We start from the raw sequence: 21,797 nt of genomic DNA, 5'->3' as shown, positions 1-21,797 counted from the left end.
TTTTCAAAAACAGCACCCGTTTGGATGGAAAAACATCTTGTGATCTTTCGTCTTTCAAGCAACCAAATCAGAATCAGATGCGCTAGCTACAACGGCCTTGAGGATTGAGAAGAAGAGCAAAACTCCAAATTTACAGTCAAGAGAAAGAAAAGAAAAGAAGAACAGTCAATTGATTAGACCTTCTCATCAGCACCCCAAAGAACAAACCAAATCAGTTACAAACCGAACAAAGCGCTATGCATTCCTTCACATCCATCATTGCGTCCCTAGCCTAGCCCGTCGCTTTCCATGCACGACGACGCACTCCATCGCCCGCCCGCCGTCTCCTCGGCTCGGACGGATCACCCGCAGGGCCTCGGCAGCTCGCCGCTCCACCGCTGCGGCGTCGGCTTCCGGCCCAGGGTCGACGACCGGGACGACGACCTCGTAGATGACGAGTCCTTGCTGGTCGCCGACTCCTTCTTGTCCTTGAAGAACCCGAACACCGGCCGCGAGCAGACCGGCACGTTGAGCACCACGGGCGCCACGCGGACGCCGGACGAGTAGGACCGGTCGACGGCGCGGGCCATGGACCGCGACCTGGCCGCCGCGTGGAGGCTGCACGGGGAGCTGCAGCTGCGCTCCAGGCCCTGCTGGAACACGATCTTGCCCGAGGAGTTCATGCGCGGGGAGTCCACGGAGAGGCACCTGGACGCGTCCTGCCTGGGCGGCGACGGCCGGCGGCGCGCGGGGCTGTGGGCCGCGCGGCTGGACGTGGAGTGGCGGTGCGAGGAGCGGACCAGGCGGAGGCGGGGAGGGTTGGGGTCGGCGGCGGAGTCGAGGGAGAAGCGCGGGTTGACGTCGTCGTGGTCGTGGCCGGAGGAGGAGGAGGAGGAGGAGTGCGAGAAGCGGGAGGAGGCGAGCGAGAGGGAGGCCTCCGAGTCGGAGCTGTCGCGGAGGAGCGGCGCCGAGGCGAGGTCCGACGCCGTTCCCGTGGACGCACGCCCGCCGTTGCTCCGCTGCAGGAGGAACTTGAGCGACCTCGCCGCCGACGAGCCCGTCGTCGTCGTCGTTCTCCCGGGAGTCTTCGCCAATGCGGCCGCTGGCGACTGCGACTGCGAGGGCGTCCTCGGGCTCTGGGCGGCGGCGGCCCTCTTGAGCCCGAGCAGCTCGCGCCACCGGCTCGAGCAGCTGGGCGCCTTGGGCGAGAACACGTACTGGTCGGCGGCGCCAGCCGCCGCGCCGCCCCGGATCGGCCTCATCGGCTCCGGAGACGACGGCATTGCCTCCAGCCGGGGCGGAGCCGGCACAGCGGCGGGCTCCGGCTCAGGCGCGGCAGCGGCAGCGGCAGAAGCATCGGCACGGCGGAGCGGGAGCAGCTTCCCGTCGGCGAAGAGCTCGTCCGCGGGGAGCATGCTGGTGGTGCAGCCGCCCCCGCCGAGGCTGAACTCGAAGTCGATGAAGTCCTTGGAGATCGCGGGCGCGGCCACGGCGGGGTGCGCTGGCGATGCAGAAGACACTACAGCCGGCGTCTCCTCAGGCGCATCACGGCCGAACGAGGCGCGGCAGCCATACGTGGGCGCGGCTGCTGCTGCTGCCGCAGGGACCAGGCTACTCGCGACGGCGGAGGTCATTGCCGGCGGCAAGCTAGGCGCATCCACGGGCGGGATCACACGCGCACGCTAATCAGCAGATCGCACTCTCACACTAGCTAGCCAGACGACAGACTGCGGCGAATCTCGTGGACGGAGGTGGGGGTGGGAGCGAGCCGGGGTAAAGGATTCTGGTAAAGGCTCGTCGTGTATATATAAGCGGGGCGGGGCTACGGTGAAAATGTGCCGTTTGGGTGCGCTGGCGGGCGAACCGGGCGGGCTGGCTGGCTGGACGGGGTCCGGTTCGTGGAAAGCAGAGGAGATTGCGGTGTGGTCCTTACGGGTGCGCGCAGAGGCAAAATACAGGCGCGTCGGGTTGCGGGTTTTTCGTTTGTAAAAAACGGCACCGGCCGGATCGGTACAGCTACGGCCAGAGGGGACGAGCGCGGCAAACATGGGGTTTTGTTCTTCTTCTCTTTTTTTGGGGGGGGGGGGGGGGGGGGGGGGGGGAATGGGGTTTTGTTCAATGGTTTTGGGAATGAGTTTTGATGCTGGGTTTTCCTGACCAATGTGGCCCCGGAAAAAAAATCTGATTGTGGAAGAATGAACGAGATTTAAGGAAAGAATGGGCTGTCAATATGTGAGTTCACAGCAAAGGTTCAAGTTTGACCATCTTTTGTTTCAAAATGTAGGTGGAAACGTTGGGGTTTTGATTTGTTCAATGGTTTTGGAAATTCGGATATGTTTGCAGCTCCCAGCTATATGACCAATGCAAGCTTGAAAGAGGAATCGGACTTGACGAAATTTAAGAACAGAATGTGATGTTAATATGTTACTGGTTAACATCAAAGGTTCAGGACCGACTTCTGAGTATCAAAATGTAGTTGGAAAAGTTTTTCGTTTTAATTTGTCCAATAGTTTTGGGAAAATTTGGATAAATTTGCACCTCCAACCTTATTATCTGGCAAGTCTAGGCTCGAAAGAGGAGGCATAATTAACGAAACTTTAGGAACGAATGTGTTGTTAATATGTTAGTTCACATCAAATGTTTGAGTTCAACCATCTCTGTTTCAAAATGTAGTTGGAAACGTTTGGGTTTAACTTTTTCCAATGGTTTTAGGAATTTGGATACGGTTGCACCACCCAACTTATTAGACCCTAATCTCTGAGGAACGTTCGTTGTGGGATCCGCCCCAGCGCGAACCCCTTGCAAACCCTAGGTAATACGTTGCTAACAAAGCATCACGTGCGAGAGGAAAGAAAAATGGTCAGGAATTCCCAGGTTATAGCCACTATAAAAAAGTAGCAGGCCTAACATCCCAGAAAAACAAAAATAATTCAAAGAAACTACAATGATACAATTATAAAAATATGCCATATTGTGTGTTTTATTTGTCTAAAACAAAGAATCACATAAAGAAATGTCTTTTTGCCATGATATGTATATAAAAGACTACTAGTTTGCCAAAATGAAGAAATAACAGTATTTTAGCTAAAAAATGCTATCGTGTGAGAGCCGTACATGGCAAATTTTAAAAAGAAAAAAAAATGTCGTGATTGATATAATAAAAATGTCATGACACTAAAAAACCTATGATGAAAATAATATTAAGAAACTTCCAAGCTTTGTATTTTCAAAAATAAAAGGTGTCATGCCAAAAAGAAAAATTACCATGTTATAGATGAAAATTCCAATGCTCTTAATAGAGAAATGACATGCTCTTAAACGATAAAAAGTCCATGTCTTAAGAATAAAAATGCATGCTCTTAATAAATAAACAAGCCATGGCAAAAGCATCAAAAAATGTTTTGCCATGGATTTATGGAAAATACCATGACATCATAGAAAAATTTGCCTTGCTTTTGAGGAAACAATGCCAAGTTTGTAAGGACACAAAGATTTATGAAATGTGTCATCTTATCCTTTACAAAAATGCCATGGAAAAAAAATGCACCCTTACATGGCATATGCCTATTAAACTTCTTCTGGCAAATCAAATGAACAATCAAAAAAAATATGACATAAAATGCCATGGCAGATGCATATTAAAAACACCATGATATTGGAAATAAAATTGCCATGTACACAAATATTTTTCACCACTGACACAAAATTGCCATGATAAAAAATATATTAAAACGCCATGGTATGTTATAAAAAACCTCCATGGCCTGTACAAATAATTTGGCATGAATGTAATAAAGGACATACTAAGCTCAACAAAGAAAAGTGCCATACAATGAAAAATGCCATGGTATGTATGAATTACCATGGGAAAGTTATAGAAACAGTGGTACAACTGTCGAAAGAATTGACAAGTTTCAATGAACAAACCCCCTATATGAACTGCCATGTGATACCTATTAAATATGCCATGGCAGATGCGTATTAAAAATGCCATGATCTTTGAAATAAAAATGCCATGGTTTGTACAATAAAGATGCCATGTACACAAACATTTTTCACCAGTGACACAAAAAATACCATGGCAAAATACATATTAAATATGTCATGGTACGTTATAAAAACTGTCATGGTTCATACAAGTAATTTGCCATGGATGTAAAAAGAAAGGCCATACTAAGCTCTACAAACAAAAGTGCCACACAACAGAAAATGCAATTATATGTATGAATTGCCATGGCAAAGTTATAGGAACAATAATTGTCGGGAAAAAATGACAACTTTCAATGAACAACCCCCCTCTACTAACTGCCATGTGATGATAACAATCCAATTGTTCTCACAAACTTGTCATGCTCTGTAAAAAAATTCTATGTGAGTGTTAAAACCTTTTGCCCTGTGAATGTTACAAAAAATCTTACAAATTCCCCATTCTGTTTTGAAAAGGAAATGGAAGAGCGATGGGAGCAGGGTGTGGCCTCTCTCTCTCTCTCTCTCACACACACACACACACACACACACACGCACACACACACGCACGCACGCACGCACACGCACACACACACACACACACACACCTCGCCATCGTCATCGCAAAATGGAAAAGGATGGGGGTGGGGAGAAGGCGAGTGTGAGGATTAGGTGCGGCTCGATGAGTCACACACGTGGCGTGGCTACTACAAGTGTTTTAAGATCCGTGCTTTCCATCCAACGGCCAAAAGGTAGTTCGCTAGGAAATCCCTCCTAGGGAACGGACGCTAGATAACATTTTCGCTTATTATCTGACCAATGTAGGCTCGAAAGCAGAGGTGGAATTAACAAAACTTAAGGAACGAATGTGCTGCTAATATGAGAGTTCACATCAAAAGTTTGAGTTCAATTATCTCCGGTTCAAAATTTAGATGGAAATGTTTGGGTTTTAATTTTTCAATGGTTTTGGGAATTTGGATACTATTGCACCTCGCAACTTATTATATGAACAATGTAGGCTCGAAAGACAAGGCGGAAATAATGACACTTAAGAGGAATGTGTTGTTAATATGTGAGTTCACATCAAATGTTTGAGTTCGACCTCTTTGTTTTAAAATAAAGGTGGTGACGTTTGGGTATTAATTTTTCCAATTGGTTTGGGAATATGGATACACTTGCACCTCCCAACTAATTATGTGACCAATGTTGGCTCGAAATAAGACGAGGCAGAATTAACGGAACTTAAGGAATGAATGTGTTCTTAATACGAGAGTTCACATCAAATGTTTGAGTTTGACCATCTCCATTTTGATATGTAGTTCAAAATATTTGGGTTTTAATTTTTTCCAATGATTTTGAGAACTTGGATACGGCTGCACCTCCCAACTTATTTGATGAGTAGTGTAGGCTTAAAAGAGAAGGCAGAATTAATGAAACTGAAGGAACAAATGCGTTGTTAATATGCGAGTTCACATAAATTGTTTGAGTTCGACCATCCCGTTTCAAAATGTAGGTGGAAACGTTTGGGTTGCCTCTAGACTAGTGACCTCATTGTTCAGTTGGTTTCCTCTAGGTCAGTGCAAGTGGTGTTGTCTCAATGATGTTAGTTGTTTCGACTTTGTGGTGCCGTGCTTACATCATGATGGTAGTTGAGTTTTGGGTTGTGTTGTATCTGTTGGGGAACGTAGTAATTCAAAAAAATTCCTACGATCACGCAAGATCTATCTAGGAGAAGCATAGCAACGAGCGGGGAGAGTGTGTCCACGTACCCTCGTAGACCGAAAGCGGGAGCGTTTAGTAACGTGGTTGACGTAGTCGAACTTCTTCGCGATCCAACCGATCCAAGCACCGAATGTACGGCACCTCCGCGTTCAGCACACGTTTAGCTTGATGACGTCCCTCGAGCTCTTGATCCAGTTGAGGACGAGGGAGAGTTCCGTCAGCACGACGGCGTGGCGACGGTGATGATGAAGTTACCGGCGCAGGGCTTCGCCTAAGCACTATGACGATATGACCGAGGTGTGTAACTGTGGAGGGGGGCACCGCACACGGCTAAGAGAAACTTTTTGGTGTCCTTTGGGGTGCCCCCTCCCACGTATATAAAGGAGGGGGGAAGAGGAGGCCGGCCCTAGAGGGGGCGCGCCAGGGGGGGAGTCCTACTTTGACTCCCGGTCCAAGTAGGATTCACCCCCCTTTCCTATTCCAACTAGGAGAAGGAGGGAAGGGAGAAGGGGGGAGAAGGAAAGGGGGGCCGCCCCCCCAACCCTAGTCCAATTGGGTTTGGGCTTGGGGGGGGGCGCCTCCATGATACGTCTCCAACGTATCTATAATTTTTTATTGTTCCATGCTATTATATTATCTGTTTCGGATGTTTAATGGGTTGTAATATGCTCTTTTACATTATTTTTGGGACTGACCTATTAATCGAAGGCCCAGTGTTAGTTTCTGTTTTTTTTGCCTATTTTAGAGTTTTACAGAAAAGGAATACCAAACGGAGTCCAAATGGGACGAAACCTTCGCGAGGATCTTTCTTGGACCGAAAGCAAACCAGGAGACTTGGAGTTGAAGTCTAGAACTCCGCGAGGCGGCCACGAGGCAGGAGGGCGCACCCAGGGGGGTAGGCGCGCCCCCCACCCTCGTGGGCCCTGTCGGTTTCTAAACCGGCAGATCTCGGGTAGGGGGTCCCGAACTGTGCGTCTAGGATCGATGGTAACATGAGACGGGGGACTCGATGTTTACCCAGGTTCGGGCCCTCTCTATGGAGGTAATACCCTACTTCCTGCTTGATTGATCTTGATGAATATGAGTGTTACAAGAGTTGGTCTACCACGAGATAGTAATGGCTAAACCCTAGAAGTCTAACATGTATGACTATGGTAATGAGTATGTATCCTTTCCGGACTACCCCCTCCGGTTTATATAGGCACCGGGGGGATCTAGGGTTTACATAGAGTCGGTTACATAAGAAGGAATCTTCATAATCGATCGCCAAGCTTGCCTTCCACGCCAAGGAGAGTCCAATCCGGACACGGGTACGGTCTTCGGCCTTCATGTCTTCACAACCCATCAGTCCGGCCCAAGGATAACAGGCCGGATGCCCGAGGACCCCTTAGTCCAGGACTCCCTCAGTAGGCCCTGAACCTGGCTTCAATGACGAGGAGTACGGCACGCAGATTGTCTTCGGCATTGCAAGGCGGGTTCCCTTCTATCCTAACTTCAATATAGTCTTCGGATGCGATGATAGTATCCGGACCTGTCACACAGACCATACATAACCGCAGAGAGAATATATTTTTACACGAGTCTAATCTGCTGACAGCTTTTTACAACATGACATCACGTCTGTACGGTCATAATTTTGAACCATTTTTCGTCTGCCGCTCCACGTTTCGAGACGCGGTTGCCATTGGCACGTCTTGTCGAAGCAGAGATCGTGTTCCCTTATTACGGGATTCTCATCAATACGGGCGTGGGTGACCCAACCGTGCCGTTTGCACGGTCCTTGGGAATAGGCGAGTTTTAAGGCGAGTGGAGAGACGCTTGATATTCATGGCCTTTATAAGGGGATAAGGATTCCCTTTCTTCACCCGCACCTCGGCTCCTCCTCAGTCCTTCCGTCCCTGAGCTCCAGCGCCCAAGCTTTTAGCTTTTCCCTCGTCCGAGAAAGCACTCCAAAGATGTCCGGATCAGGAGCTGGGGGTAAGTGGATGGCCTCCTCCCTCAAGAAGAGGGATATCAAGGAGCTTCGGGAGACCGGATATCTGCCAAGGAGATCGCTCACAGACTCCCGGCCAAGGGACAGATCGTCCCTACTCCAGAGCCCCACGAGAGGGTTGTGTTTCTTACACATTTCATCCTTGGGCTGGGCTTCCCCCTTCACCCCTTCGTCTGTGGACTGATGTTTTACTACGGGCTAGATTTCCATGACCTAGCCCCCAACTTCATCCTCAACATCACAGCATTCATCATCGTGTGCGAGGCCTTTCTCCGCATCCCACCTCATTTCGGCCTATGGCTGAAGACCTTCAATGTGAAGCCGAAGGTGGTGAGCGGCCAGCAAGCAGAGTGCGGAGGCGCCATGGTGGGTAAGATGCCCAATGTTACCTAGCCCGAAGGCTCATTCACAGAGACGGTGACAGGGTGGCAATCGGGGTGGTTCTATATCACCGAGCCGCGTGACGCCAATTGGGTGGCGGCCCCCGAATTCCGATCCGGAATCCCGATGCGGCTCACCTCCTGGCAAGAGAGGGGCCTAACATGGGGTCCCTCGGACGAGCTGACTGGGCTCCAGACGTGCATCCAGAACATGATAGATAGGAAGATCAAGCTTGTCAACGTGGTCCAGTTCATGCTCATTCGTCGGGTCCTTCCGTGCCAACGCTGGACTTGCTATCTGTGGGAGTACGATCCGGCCAACCACCAGACGCTACTAGAGCTCTTCGGCACGACGCATGAAGAAATCTGGAAAGTGCTCTTCAAGGCCGGCGAGACGCCACCGCCCACGACCGAAGATCGCGAGCTTAGCTTAAAACGCCAGGCTAACCCGGTAAGTTCTTTTAATGTTTTCAAGGCGTACCCTTTACTAGCATGTTTTGAGAAAGAGCCTAAGCTTTCCTACCCATGTTTTCAGGCCTGGATCAAGGTAGCTGAGGGGATTAACTGTCCGGCTCCGCTGCCCAAAGACCAAGAATTCCATTACTGACGAAAATGCTTTTTCCAGCACCTTATGAGGTGCCAGAGAAGACGTCCAAGAAAGGGGCCAAAGGGGCCAAGAAGGGCCCTCGCCAAAAAGGTGCTCCGGACATGATGTCCGAAGACGAGGCTTCCTCTTCGTCCGCTGACGACGACGACGAAGAGGAAGAAGAAAACGACTCCCCACCTGAAGTAGGGAGGAAGAAGAGAGCGACCCCCACAAATCCGGAGGCGAAAGTGCCTAAGAGGGTTAGAGGCTCCCTCGTGGATAACTCCGTGTGGGATGTTGATAGCAGTCCGGAGCGACCTCGCCGGACCAAGCCTCGGGCCGCCTCGTAAGTACCAGAGTCCCAAAACGTCTGGCCTTCCCAATTTGTAATATTGATATACTTTAAACCTTGTTATTGCAGTCCGACACGCGATGGCTCCCCGTGATCCTCGACAGAGGGATCGCTAGACTCAAAGGAGATGGCTAGCATGTCTCCGCCACCTGCTCATTCCGTCTCTCCCAAGGGTGACGACGAGGTGGTGTCGCAAAAGAACTTCCCTGACCGGGGGGAGCTTCCGGAGATCGTCGGGGTGGCGCCCCAGGATGATTCCTCAGTCTCCGGACACATGGGGGAAAAAGCCCCTATGGGGACTGGTGACGGGGGCCGAGTTCCCTTCGGACCTGAGCCGGATACCATTCCGGAGATCTACGCGGCTCCGGAGTCCAGTGAACTGCATTCCCTAAAAGGAGGGAATGTGCCTATTTCGCCGGTGACCTCTGTCCAACCAGAGGCACCGGATAATCTGCTGGAGGCGCTACGAGGCACCTCTATTGTGGATGAACACCGCGCCCTTATGGGCACGGTAATAGAGAAGGTTCAGTTCGTCAAAAGCGGACTGACCGAAGCCTGCACTAGCCTTCTATCGGGCTTTGAGGTAAGTAATGTGTTTGTAGGGAGAATATCACAGTATAGACAGTAGCCCCTGATGCTCTGTTTGGTGTTCGGGAAGAAAAAGCCGAACAGAGGATCAAGAAGAAATATCGCAGGAGTCTAACATAAGTTGTCTATGTGAATAAGCAGGTCTCGCTACAGGCTGCCACCGCTCATGCTGCAGAGGTCTCCGGACTGAAGCGTAAACTGGAGCGGGCCGAGGAGGAGCTCGGCCTCGTGAAGAAGCAGCTGGAGGATAGCCAAGGTATGCAGTAACCTGTGGGTACATTTTAAGAAAAAATGAATAGTCCGTCTGGACTAAGGTGTCATAAACTTTATTAGGGGCCACGGCCGAGGTGGCAGCCATCAAGAAGGCGTCAGCCGAGGCCGAGGACAAAGCGGCCAAGGAACGCGCCGCGCGCGAGAAGCACGAGGCCCGGGTTGGCGAGGCGCAGCAACAACTCCAGGGCGCGATTGAGAGATTTGAGTCCTTGGAGCGCGATTGTAAGGCGCAAGAGTCCGAACTGGCGAAGGCCCGCCAGAGCGCACAGGATGCACGAGCCGAAGCCTAGAACGCCCTCTAGGAAATTCAGGCGGCCAAGAAGATTGCGGCGGGTAAGTCTTTCACCATGCAAAACGAGTATGTAGAAGAAACGTTCCTTGTACTTATCTCTGACGCCCCCGATTTGACCGTACACTAATCATGCACGCAAACGTGTACGATCAAGATCAGGGACTCACGGGAAGATATCACAACACAACTCTCAAACATAAATAAGTCATACAAGCATCATAATACAAGCCAGGGGCCTCGAGGGCTCGAATACAAGTGCTTGATCATAGACGAGTCAGCGGAAGCAACAATATCTGAGTGCAGACATAAGTTAAACAAGTTTGCCTTAAGTAGGCTAGCACAAACGGGGATACAGATCGAAAGAGGCGCATGCCTACTGCCTGGGATCCTCCTAACTACTCCTGGCCGTCGTCAGCGGGCTGCACGTAGTAGTAGGCACCTCCGGGGGAGTAGGAGTCATCGTCGACGGTGGCGTCTGGCTCCTGGGCTCCAGCATCTGGTTGCGACAATCAGGTAGAAAGGAAAGGGGGAAAAGAGGGAGAAAAGCAACCGTGAGTACTCATCCAAAGTACTCGCAAGCAAGGAGCTACACTACATATGCATGGGTATATGTGTAAAGGGCCATATCAGTGGACTGAACTGTAGAATGCCAGAATAAGAGGGGGGATAGCTAATCCTGTCGAAGACTACGCTTCTGGCCACCTCCATCTTGCAGCATGTAGAAGAGAGTAGATGGTAAGTTCACCAAGTAGCATCGCATAGCATAATCCTACCCGGCGATCCCCTCCTCGTCGCCCTGTTAGAGAGCGATCACCAGGTTGTATCTGGCGCTTGGAAGGGTGTGTTTTATTAAGTATCCGGTTCTAGTTGTCATAAGGTCAAGGTACAACTCCGGGTCGTCCTTTTACCGAGGGACACGGCTATTCGAATAGATAAACTTCCCTGCAGGGGTGCACCACATAACCCAACACACTCGATCCATTTGGCCGGACACACTTTTCTGGGTCATGCCCGGCCGCGGAAGATCAACACGTCGCAGCCCTACCTAGGCACAACAGAGAGGTCAGCACGCCGGCCTAAATTCTATGGCGAAGGGGTCTGGGCCCATCGCCCATTGCACACCTGCACGTTGCGAGGGCGGCCGGAAGTAGACCTAGCCTAGCAGGCGTTCCAGTCCAATCCGGCGCGCGCCGCTCAGTCGCCGACGTCACGAAGGCTTCGGCTGATACCACGACGTCGAGTGCCCATAACTGTTCCCGCGTAGTTGGTTAGTGCGTATAGACCAAATGGCCAGACTCAGATCAAATACCAAGATCTCGTTAAGCGTGTTAATTGATGTAACCGCGGACACCGACCAGGGCCAGGACCACCTCTCACCTAGGTAGTCTCAACCTGCCCTGTCGCTCCGCCACAAAGATCCACCCAGAGGGCCGTCGGGACAAAGGTCCTTTCAGCCCCCAATCCGTGAATCACTCGCGGGTACTCCTTGAGCCGACCCGACTTTAGTCACCACATGTATCATGTATAAAGTATATAAGTATATACCCGTGATCACCTCCCAAGTGATCACGGCCCGATAGTATAGCACAACAGACGGACAAGAATGTAGGGCCACTGATGGAAACTAGCATCCTATACTAAGCATGTAGGATTGCAGGTAAAGGTAACAACAGTAGTGGCAAAGACAGGCTATGCAGCAGAATAGGATTTACGGAAAGCAGTAACATGCTACACTACTCTAATGCGAGAGTATAGAGAAGAATAGGCGATATCTGGTGATCAAGGGGGGGCTTGCCTGGTTCCTCTGGCAAGGAGGGGTCGTCGTCGACGTAGTCGATCACAGGGGCAACATCGGTCTCGGGGTCTACCGGAGAGAAGAGGGGGAAGAAACAGTAAATATAAAGCAAACATAGCATCACAAAGTATAATGTGGCAATATGCTGTGCCGGGTGTGACCTAACGTATGGCTACACGATATAGGTGAAGGGGGAATTCAACCGGGAATGTAATCCCGGTTCCGGACCTGTGTCAGACAGATGACCGGAGGGGGAATGTTCCATGTTCAGATAGTTAGAGGGACCTGACAGGTAAACGGACCGCGTATTCGGATCCGTTGGATTTTTCTGAGCAACTTTCATGTAGAAAACATTTTCATTGGAGTTACGGTTTATTTTCTATGATTTTTCAAAGCTTTAAATATATTCTGAAATCATCAGATTTAAACTAATTCAGGAAAAGAGTTTATTGCAACAGCATGACATCAGCAGGAGGTCAGCAGTAAACCCAGCTAACTCAGGTCAAACCTGATAGCTGGGTCCCATGTGTCATACACTGTGGGTTAACCAGAGAGTTAAATTCAACTACTTAGGTCAATTAGCAGATGGGCCCCATCTGTCAGCCACTAAAGTAATTAGCATATTAGTTTAAAATTAAATTAGTTTAATTAATCACGGGGGACCACATGTCGGCGACTGGGGTTGCCCAGTCAGCATCGTTGACTAGTCAAAGCAGTCAACGAGGTCAGCGGGGCCACTGGGGGCCACCAGTCACTGGCTGCGGAGGTGGCCCCAGCGGCACCACGTCAGCAAGGCACTGGGGAGGGGCTCCGGCGACCGTTTTCGCGGCGGAGTGCCCCAGGTCTCGCCGGAAAACAGCCACGGGCCACCGTTTGGCACGGGGCCGGCCGCGTTCGAACGTGCGGACGAAGCCGCATCCACCCGTGGTGGTCTCGTAGGGAGGGGTGGCCGGAGCTGAGAGCTACAACGACGGCGGCGGCGACACTTTCAGGTGCTCCACGGGGACGGCAAGGCGGGGCATGGTTCGGCGTGCGGAGCGGCTCTACGGGCAGATGGCGTTCGCGTGAGTCGATTGCTGCAGTCGACAGCAGGCGGGAGGCGACGAGCTCGCCGGAGACGAGCTCGCAGCGGCGGCCGGAGCACTGCCCCGTCGAGGAAGGCGCTAGGGGAGCGGGAGGAGTAGCGGGCGCGTGCAGTGGGTGCGGGTGGAGGTGCTGAGCACGACGGGGTGGTCGACTGCGAGCTCCGCGAGCTGTGGCCACGGCAGCGAGCACCACCGCGGCGACGAGCTCAGGCACGACGGGGGGAAGCAGCTACGGTGGGGGCAGAGGCTGGCAAGAGAGGGAGAGGAGAGCGGGGCTCACCGGGCCCTGTAGTTGTGCGTTCGCGGGCTCGGGGAAGGCGCGAGGTGGCCGAATTCGACGCCGGCGTTTGTCGGAGCAGAGGAAGGAGAGAGCGCCGCGCTCGTTGTGGGGGCTCCTGGCTTGGTCCGGTGGTAGAGGAAGACTTCGCGGGGCACGACGGCGCTCGGGGACTTGTCGGAGAGGGACGGGGACAGCGGTGGCCACGGTCAGAACGGCGGACGGCGCGTCGGCGAGGCGGATCTGGAGGAGGGGGAGCGAGTGTGCGAGGGGATAGGGACTGGCGCGAGTGGGGGGGGAGGCAGGGCAAGTGGGAGGCGAGGGGGCCGAGGCGTCGGGGCGGTGGAGGCCTTATCCTCTCGTCGGGCGTCGCCGGTGAGGTGGTTGGATGGCGATCGCGCCCGCGGTCGCTCGAACAGGAAGGCGACCGGGGGAGCGTGGGAGGCTAGGCTGGCTTGGGTGGGTTAGGTGGGCCGACCCAGGTGGGTTCGGTCCAGGGAGGGGGTTGCTCTCTCTCTCTTCTGCTTTTCCTTTTCTTTTAGTTATTTCTCTTTTCTGTTTTAATTCAGTTTATGTATTCAGGTTTTTATAAAAGCATGGTTCCCTCACCATAAATACCTAAGCATTTATTTGCACACTCCGAACATTTTAGTTTAATATTTTGAAAATTTTTGTTGTTTGCCTCTAATTCAAATTTGAATTCGAATCGTTTTGAACTAACGCGAGATTTGTCAACAGTAACTGGGGTGACGTGGTATCATTACGAGGGGGGTTATTGTAGCTCAATTACCCGGGCGTCACAATTCTCGTCCACTACAAGAAATCTCGTCCCGAGATTTAAGAGGCGGACTAGAGGGAGAAGGTTCTGGTTACGAATTTCTAGCGAGTGTTCTCGGTCTTGGTTGCTCTTCTCGAAGAGGCCGATCCATAACCTTGATGTCTTCATTTCTCTGCTTCAAGTTCTCATGATGAAGTCGGCATCCTTTCTTTGGGAACTCCATCGTACTTATGAAAGAATAAAGGGGCTGGGAGAACAGACCTCTGCAAGGTTGACTAACTTGTTGATAACATCGGGGAAGGTGGGGGAAGTAAATCTCGAATTAAAAACCTTTAGAAAATATCGAGAGCAAGGCAAGAAGGTGTCATGAGAAGTTTCAAGCGGCAGGCAATCGTTTGATGCCTGAAACAGAGTGTGAAAGGGGTTCAAAGCAATCGGAATAAGTATTATGTCTGATGCCAGTATATATCAGTAGGACGGTGGTCCGTGAATTACATACGAGGCCATGCGCGATGAATAAATTTGGGAACAGGGGGTGCACAGGAGAGTCAGGTTTTGATCCTGTGAAACTGTGGGTTATGGGCCCACCATGTGGTTAAAGTAGGAAGGGCGGTGATATCTTGCACGATCATGATAGCAAGGCATGTCAGAGGGTAGCCTGTCAGTTATATGTCAGCAACATCGTCGGTACCAAGGGTGAGGGACGAAGAGAACCATTTTCCTGCTCGTTGAAACGAGGCGGACCAATAGGCAAAGTTCTCGTCCATCGGTAGTTACCGGAATGTCACCAACAATAGTAACAGGGTCTTACTGACAGAGTTGTACACCGAGGTGTTTGCACAAGCAGGGAATTAATACTGCTTAGATCATAATGATCACCAGAAACGTTAAACCAACCAATGGAAAGGAACATATGATTATCAGATTAAACCGAACAATGGAAAGGCAAATGTGTTTAAACACATATTTCAGGGGTATATCCTTCCCAAGGACAATGGTTAGAAGAGAACCATTTAGGTTAGGTAAGAGGAAGTTCATGACATTACCCAAACAACGGTGTTTGAATAATTGATAACGAAAATTTAGCATTGTGCTTCAAATGTTTGTATTGAAGATCGGAGTAACACAGACATGCTTCAAGATAGCATTGATATGGTCTTCAAGCAAAGGTCGGACTTGGATAAACAAAGGATCCATTTTAGAATAAGTCTTATAATTTCCTCATGAAAGAATGGATTACCTTGCAGAAAAGGAAACTATAACGATAGGTCCTCTGCCCAGGTGTACCGGGCATGACATCACCTTACCGGGTCATGTGAAGACCAATGTTATAACTCTTGGAAATATGTCCCAACCATCATATCTGACCGAGATCCAGATCTGATTGGCGTCGGGATACCGCAGACTCGGGATGCCTGAGAAGAGAGGTGCAACACAAATTGTCGAGAAGACATTGTAAGATTCTCGGGAAATGAATGATCGAAGTGAGTTCCGAAACAAGAGTTCATCATTAAACCAAGGAGAGGATGAGGGGGTGGCTGATGGACTCAGTGACAATTCCTCGAGATTTCCGAAAAAACAGGGATTTCCACACCTATGTGAACAAGGAGATAACATTTGTCCGATCAAATGATATAATGAGGTATGCTCGAGGAAAACATACACAAATAAACATTGGTTGAAAGGTGCACCCGAAATATGGGCTTAGGTAGAATGATCAATGTTAGAATGGTGATTCGACAACCAATGGTCTAAGAATGAAATATCGACCATTAACTTCAAAGCAATAGGGTTGCTAGAAGTTTTGAAGTCGCACATCATAGTTCAATTGTCGGTTTTCCGGTTAGAAACAACACGGGGACCAAGAAGAATGGTGATGTTGAGAAGCATCACTTTATCAAGAATTCTTAAGATGTGGTGAAATTCTCACAACATTCTTGACATAAAAGATGGTAATACTCCAAGGTAAAGAACAAATGCTGGATAGCAAGGAACTCAAGGTACAACACAAACCGTGAAACAGTTTTGTGTTGCAGAAATGCAAGAATGTTGTCGATGTTAACACAATCATCGTGGGGGCAAGGATGATATCTCCCATCATGAATTCGATTGATATCCTGGAAACGCTCAGAATGTTGATTATGATCACGACACATTTGTCAAGAGGTTTCATGAAGATGTAATCGGTCGGCGATGACATCAAGTCAAAGGAATGATGAAGCAAAGGGTTATTGGAACCATGGGTACGACACAAACTTGAAATCAAGTTTGCTATTCAAGGAGAATGATATGATGAGAAAGATCGTCGTAAGATTAGCTCATCGTCGAATTTTGTGCTCCGAGAAGAAGAACCAGGTAGCATAGTTAAATTTAGCACGATAATGATGTAGCGATCAGGCTAGGAATGACATGATGGAGTATTAAACTCGTAAGCAAAGAAGACTACTAACAGTTGTTTAATCGCGATGCGGACTCGATTCAGTTATCGGTGTTTCTTGAGTGTTTAATGACTCAGAGCCCGTGAAAAAATTGGAATCAGTGAGAATATAATACTTGATGGAGAACTCATAAGAAGTTATGCAGTTCTATGATAAGCTCGAGATACCAGGGTGTAATACTCGACGAAAGATCAAAGTAAAGGTTGGACTGGTGCATTGATCTGTAGAGGACAAGCGGTTTTAACTTGTCTGAGAAATTGATTCAAAGGGGAACAATATGGTCAGAACCACATTTGTAAATGATCAAACCACAGATACAAGCACTTATAACAAGGGGGTAACTATTTTGCGAGAAGCTTCCATGATAAGATCTACATCGTGTCCATGGGCATGAACGCAAAGTTCAAGGTCGACTCCCACTTCTTCAATGCATAACCTTTCATTCAGTTCTCGCGTTTGATGAAGTTGAAGTGTTGAAAATTTTATCTGGCAAAATACCAGAAGAGTATGACTCATGAAAACTTTCGAGTTCACACATATTATGGAAGGCATAGGTTCAACCCATCGGGGCATCGTGGAAACATATACCACAAGCTTCAATAGTAAATATCACCAGCTCAAAAGCAGAGCATGGTTGGCCAAATCAAGGAATAGGATTTACCAAAGGCATTATGTATCAGGGAAAGAACTTCCAAAGTGATTGAATATGAAGGACGTTGTCGGATAAAATCCAACAAGGTTCTGATGGTCCATAAAGGATCTGATGTGAGTATCGGCACACAACCAGAGGAAGTATCAATGCAAAGACCTTGGATTATAGAAACAACTAAGTAACTTAGAGCTCAATTGCAAAGGAATTATGATTTACAAAGCGAAGGATCAGAAACAGACGCTCTGATCAAGGATGGATAAGTTCAATAGACATAGGGGCACAATCGACGACAATTTGATTGGCGAGAACCAGCTCACGTTTCAAATGACGTCTGAGCCGGAAGGATGAATTCTGGGATCTGATTGAGGATTGCGAGCATTCGCAACAAATTGAATCAACGGACTCAAAATGATAATGACAAGAGATGCCAATAAGATTACGAGACTTAAGATTAATCATAATGCAAGTAAGCAAGAATTTCAAGAGCAAAAAGGCTCCTGAGGATTTTCAGAAGATCGAATGGTATTTTGAACACTTTTGTGAAATACTTGAATCTACTGGGGATGAGCGGATACTCGGTAAGTGCGAGAATTATCCGTAGGGGTATTCAGGTGACAAAGAACAGCAAGGAAGTAAGCTCAAAGGATTCTCATAACAACAGAGAGAATTTCGGGGTATCTTGTAATAACAAGATCAACTGGGAAACATTGTATGAATGGCGAGTATATGTGGTTATCCATAGGAGTTTATCAATGGAAGGGAATTGCAAAAGCGATGAACACAAGTTCTCGGGTTAACAGCGGAGAGTGTCTTCAGGGTCTTCACGTGCAGCAGACGATCATCAGTAATAAGGGGCTCTCCGGTTGAAAGTGATAATGAGATCCTAATGTTAGATTTAGTAAAATTCATTTAACCCGAATAGGAGAGAGTTCAGAGTCCCAGAGAAAAGGTCGAGGAGTAAAAGATCCTAGTACCACCCAATGGCGACGTGGGCCCGTAAGACACACAGCCATGTTAGTAAAAGTTTTGCAATGTCTAGACTTGACTTCGGCCAAGGAGTGTGGAAGGGGGATTCCTACAGGCACTTGGCTCTGATACCAACTTGTGACGCCCCCGATTTGACCGTACACTAATCATGCACGCAAACGTGTACGATCAAGATCAGGGACTCACGGGAAGATATCACAACACAACTCTCAAACATAAATAAGTCATACAAGCATCATAATACAAGCCAGGGGCCTCGAGGGCTCGAATACAAGTGCTCGATCATAGACGAGTCAGCGGAAGCAACAATATCTGAGTACAGACATAAGTTAAACAAGTTTGCCTTAAGAAGGCTAGCACAAACGGGGATACAGATCGAAAGAGGCGCATGCCTCCTGCCTGGGATCCTCCTAACTACTCCTGGTCGTCGTCAGCGGGCTGCACGTAGTAGTAGGCACCTCTGGGGGAGTAGGAGTCGTCGTCGATGGTGGCGTCTGGCTCCTGGGCTCCAGCATCTGGTTGCGATAATCAGGTAGAAAGGAAAGGGGGAAAAGAGGGAGAAAAGCAACCGTGAGTACTCATCCAAAGTACTCGCAAGCAAGGAGCTACACTACATATGCATGGGTATATGTGTAAAGGGCCATGTCGGTGGACTGAACTGCAGAATGCCAGAATAAGAGGGGGGATAGCTAATCCTGTCGAAGACTACGCTTCTGGCCACCTCCATCTTGCAGCATGTAGAAGAGAGTAGATGGTAAGTTCACCAAGTAGCATCGCATAGCATAATCCTACCCGGCGATCCCCTCCTCGTCGCCCTGTTAGAGAGTGATCACCGGGTTGTATCTGGTGCTTGGAAGGGGGTGTTTTATTAAGTATCTGGTTCTAGTTATCATAAGGTCAAGGTACAACTCCGGGTCGTCCTTTTACCGAGGGACACAGCTATTCGAATAGATAACCTTCCCTGCAGGGGTGCACCACATAACCCAACACGCTCGATCCCATTTGGCCGGACACACTTTTCTGGGTCATGCCCGGCCGCGGAAGATCAACACGTCGCAGCCCTACCTAGGCACAACAGAGAGGTTAGCACGCTGGTCTAAATCCTATCGCGCAGGGGTCTGGGCCCATCGCCCATTGCACACCTGCACGTTGCGAGGGCGCCGGAAGCAGACCTAGCCTAGCAGGCATTCCAGTCCAATCCGGCGCGCGCCGCTCAGTCGCTGATGTCACGAAGGCTTCGGCTGATACCACGACGTCGAGTGCCCATAACTGTTCCCGCGTAGTTGGTTAGTGCGTATAGACCAAATGGCCAGACTCAGATCAAATACTAAGATCTCGTTAAGCGTGTTAATTGATGTAACCGCGGACACCGACCAGGGCCAGGCCCACCTCTAACCTAGGTAGTCTCAACCTGCCCTGTCGCTCCGCCACAAAGATCCACCCAGAGGGCCGTCGGGACAAAGGTCCTTTCAGCCCCCAATCCGTGAATCACTCGCGGGTACTCCTCGAGCCGACTCGACTTTAGTCACCACATGTATCATGTATAAAGTATATAAGCATATACCCGTGATCACCTCCCAAGTGATCACGGCCCGATAGTATAGCACAACAGACGGACAAGAATGTAGGGCCACTGATGGAAAACTAGCATCCTATACTAAGCATGTAGGATTGCAGGTAAAGGTAACAACAGTAGTGGCAAAGACAGGCTATGCAGCAGAATAGGATTAACGGAAAGCAGTAACATGCTACACTACTCTAATGCGAGAGTATAGAGAAGAATAGGCGATATCTGGTGATCAAGGGGGGGGGGGGCTTGCCTGGTTGCTCTGGCAAGGAGGGGTCGTCGTCGACATAGTCGATCACAATGGGAACATCGGTCTCGGGGTCTACTGGAGAGTAGAGAGGGAAGAAACAGTAAATATAAAGCAAACATAGCATCACAAAGTATAACATGGCAATATGTTGTGCCGGGTGTGACCTAACGTATGGCTACACGATATAGGTGAAGGGGGAATTCAACCGGGAATGTAATCCCGGTTCCGGACCTGTGTCAGACAGATGACCGGAGGGGGAATGTTCCTTGTTCAGATAGTTAGAGGCACCTGACAGGTAAACGGACCGCGCATTCGGATCCGTTGGATTTTTCTGAGCAACTTTCATGTAGAAAACATTTTCATCAGAGTTACGGTTTATTTTCTATGATTATTCAAAGCTTTAAATATATTCTGAAATCATCAGATTTAAACTAATTCAGGAAAAGTGTTTATTGCAACAGCATGACATCAGCAGAAGGTCAGCAGTCAACCCAGCTAACTCAGGTCAAACCTGATAGCTGGGTCCCATGTGTCATACACAGTGGGTTAACCAGAGAGTTAAATTCAACTAATTAGGTCAATTAGCAGATGGGCCCCATCTGTGAGCCACTAAAGTAATTAGCAGATTAGTTTAAAATTAAATTAGTTTAATTAATCGTGGGGGACCACATGTCGGCGACTGGGGTTGCCCAGTCAGCACTGTTGACTAGTCAAGGCAGTCAACGGGGGTCAGCGGGGCCACCGGGGGCCACCAGTCACTGGCAGCGGAGGTGGCCCCAGCGGCACCACGTCAGCAGGGCACCGGAGATGGGCTACGGCGAACGTTTTCGCGGCGGAGTGCCCCAGTTCTCGCCGGAAAACAGCCACGGGCCACCGTTTGGCACGGGGCCGGCCGCGTTCGAACGTGCGGACGAAGCCGCATCCACCCGTGGTTGTCTCGTAGGGAGGGGTGGCCGGAGCTGAGAGCTACAACGACGGCGGCGGCGGCACTTTCGGGTGCTCCACGGGGACGGCAAGGCGGGGCATGGTTCGGCGTGCGGAGCGGCTCTACGGGCAGATGGCGTTCGCGTGAGTCGATTGCCGCAGTCGACAGCAGGCGGGAGGCGACGAGCTCACCGGAGATGAGCTTGCGGGAGGAGTAGCGGGCGCGTACAGTGGGTGCAGGTGGAGGTGCTGAGCACGACGGGGTGGTCGACTGCGAGCTGCGCGAGCTGTGGCCACGGCGGCGAGCACCACCGCGGCGACGAATTCAGGCATGACGGGGGGAAGCAGCTACGGCGGGGGCAGAGGCTGGCAAGAGAGGGAGAGGAGAGCGGGGCTCACCGGGCCCTGTAGTTGTGCGTTCGCAGGCTCGGGGAAGGCGCGAGGTGGCCGAATTCGACGCCGGCGTTTGTCGGAGCAGAGGAGGAAGGAGAGAGAGCCGCGCTCGTTGTGGGGGCTCCTGGCTTGGTCCGGTGATCGAGGAAGACTTCGCGGGGCACGACGGCACTCGGGGACTCGTCGGAGAGGGACGGGGACAGCGGTGGCCGCGGTCAGAACGGCGGACGGCGCAGGGCGCGTCGGCGAGGCGGATCTGGAGGAGGGGGAGCGAGTGTGCAAGGGGATAGGGACTGGCGCGAGGGGGGGGAGAGGCAGGGCAAATGGGAGGTGAGGGGGCCGAGGCGTCGGGGCGGTGGAGGCCTTATCCTCTCGTCGGGCGTCGCCGGCGAGGTGGTTGGGGCGCGGTCGCTCGAACAAGAAGGCGACCGGGGGAGCGTGGGAGGCTGGGCTGGCTCGGGTGGGTTAGGTGGGCTGGCCCAGGTGGGTTCGATCCAGGGAGGGGGTTGCTCTCTCTCTC

The 21,797-nt window shown here is 50.4% G+C and overlaps 1 protein-coding gene across 1 annotated transcript; it reads right to left on the bottom strand.

The window, feature by feature from the left end:
* On the bottom strand, positions 1-1,767 carry LOC109745160 (uncharacterized). The gene has a single exon (XM_020304323.4). It carries the CDS (start codon positions 1,611-1,613, stop codon positions 342-344), a length of 1,272 nt encoding a protein of 423 aa, XP_020159912.1. The 5' UTR covers positions 1,614-1,767; the 3' UTR covers positions 1-341.
* Positions 1,768-21,797: the final 20,030 nt, after the last annotated feature.

This window comes from Aegilops tauschii, chromosome 7 (assembly GCF_002575655.3).
Source record: "Aegilops tauschii subsp. strangulata cultivar AL8/78 chromosome 7, Aet v6.0, whole genome shotgun sequence".
NCBI lineage: Eukaryota > Viridiplantae > Streptophyta > Magnoliopsida > Poales > Poaceae > Aegilops > Aegilops tauschii.
This window is presented reverse-complemented; position numbering and strand designations above follow the sequence as displayed.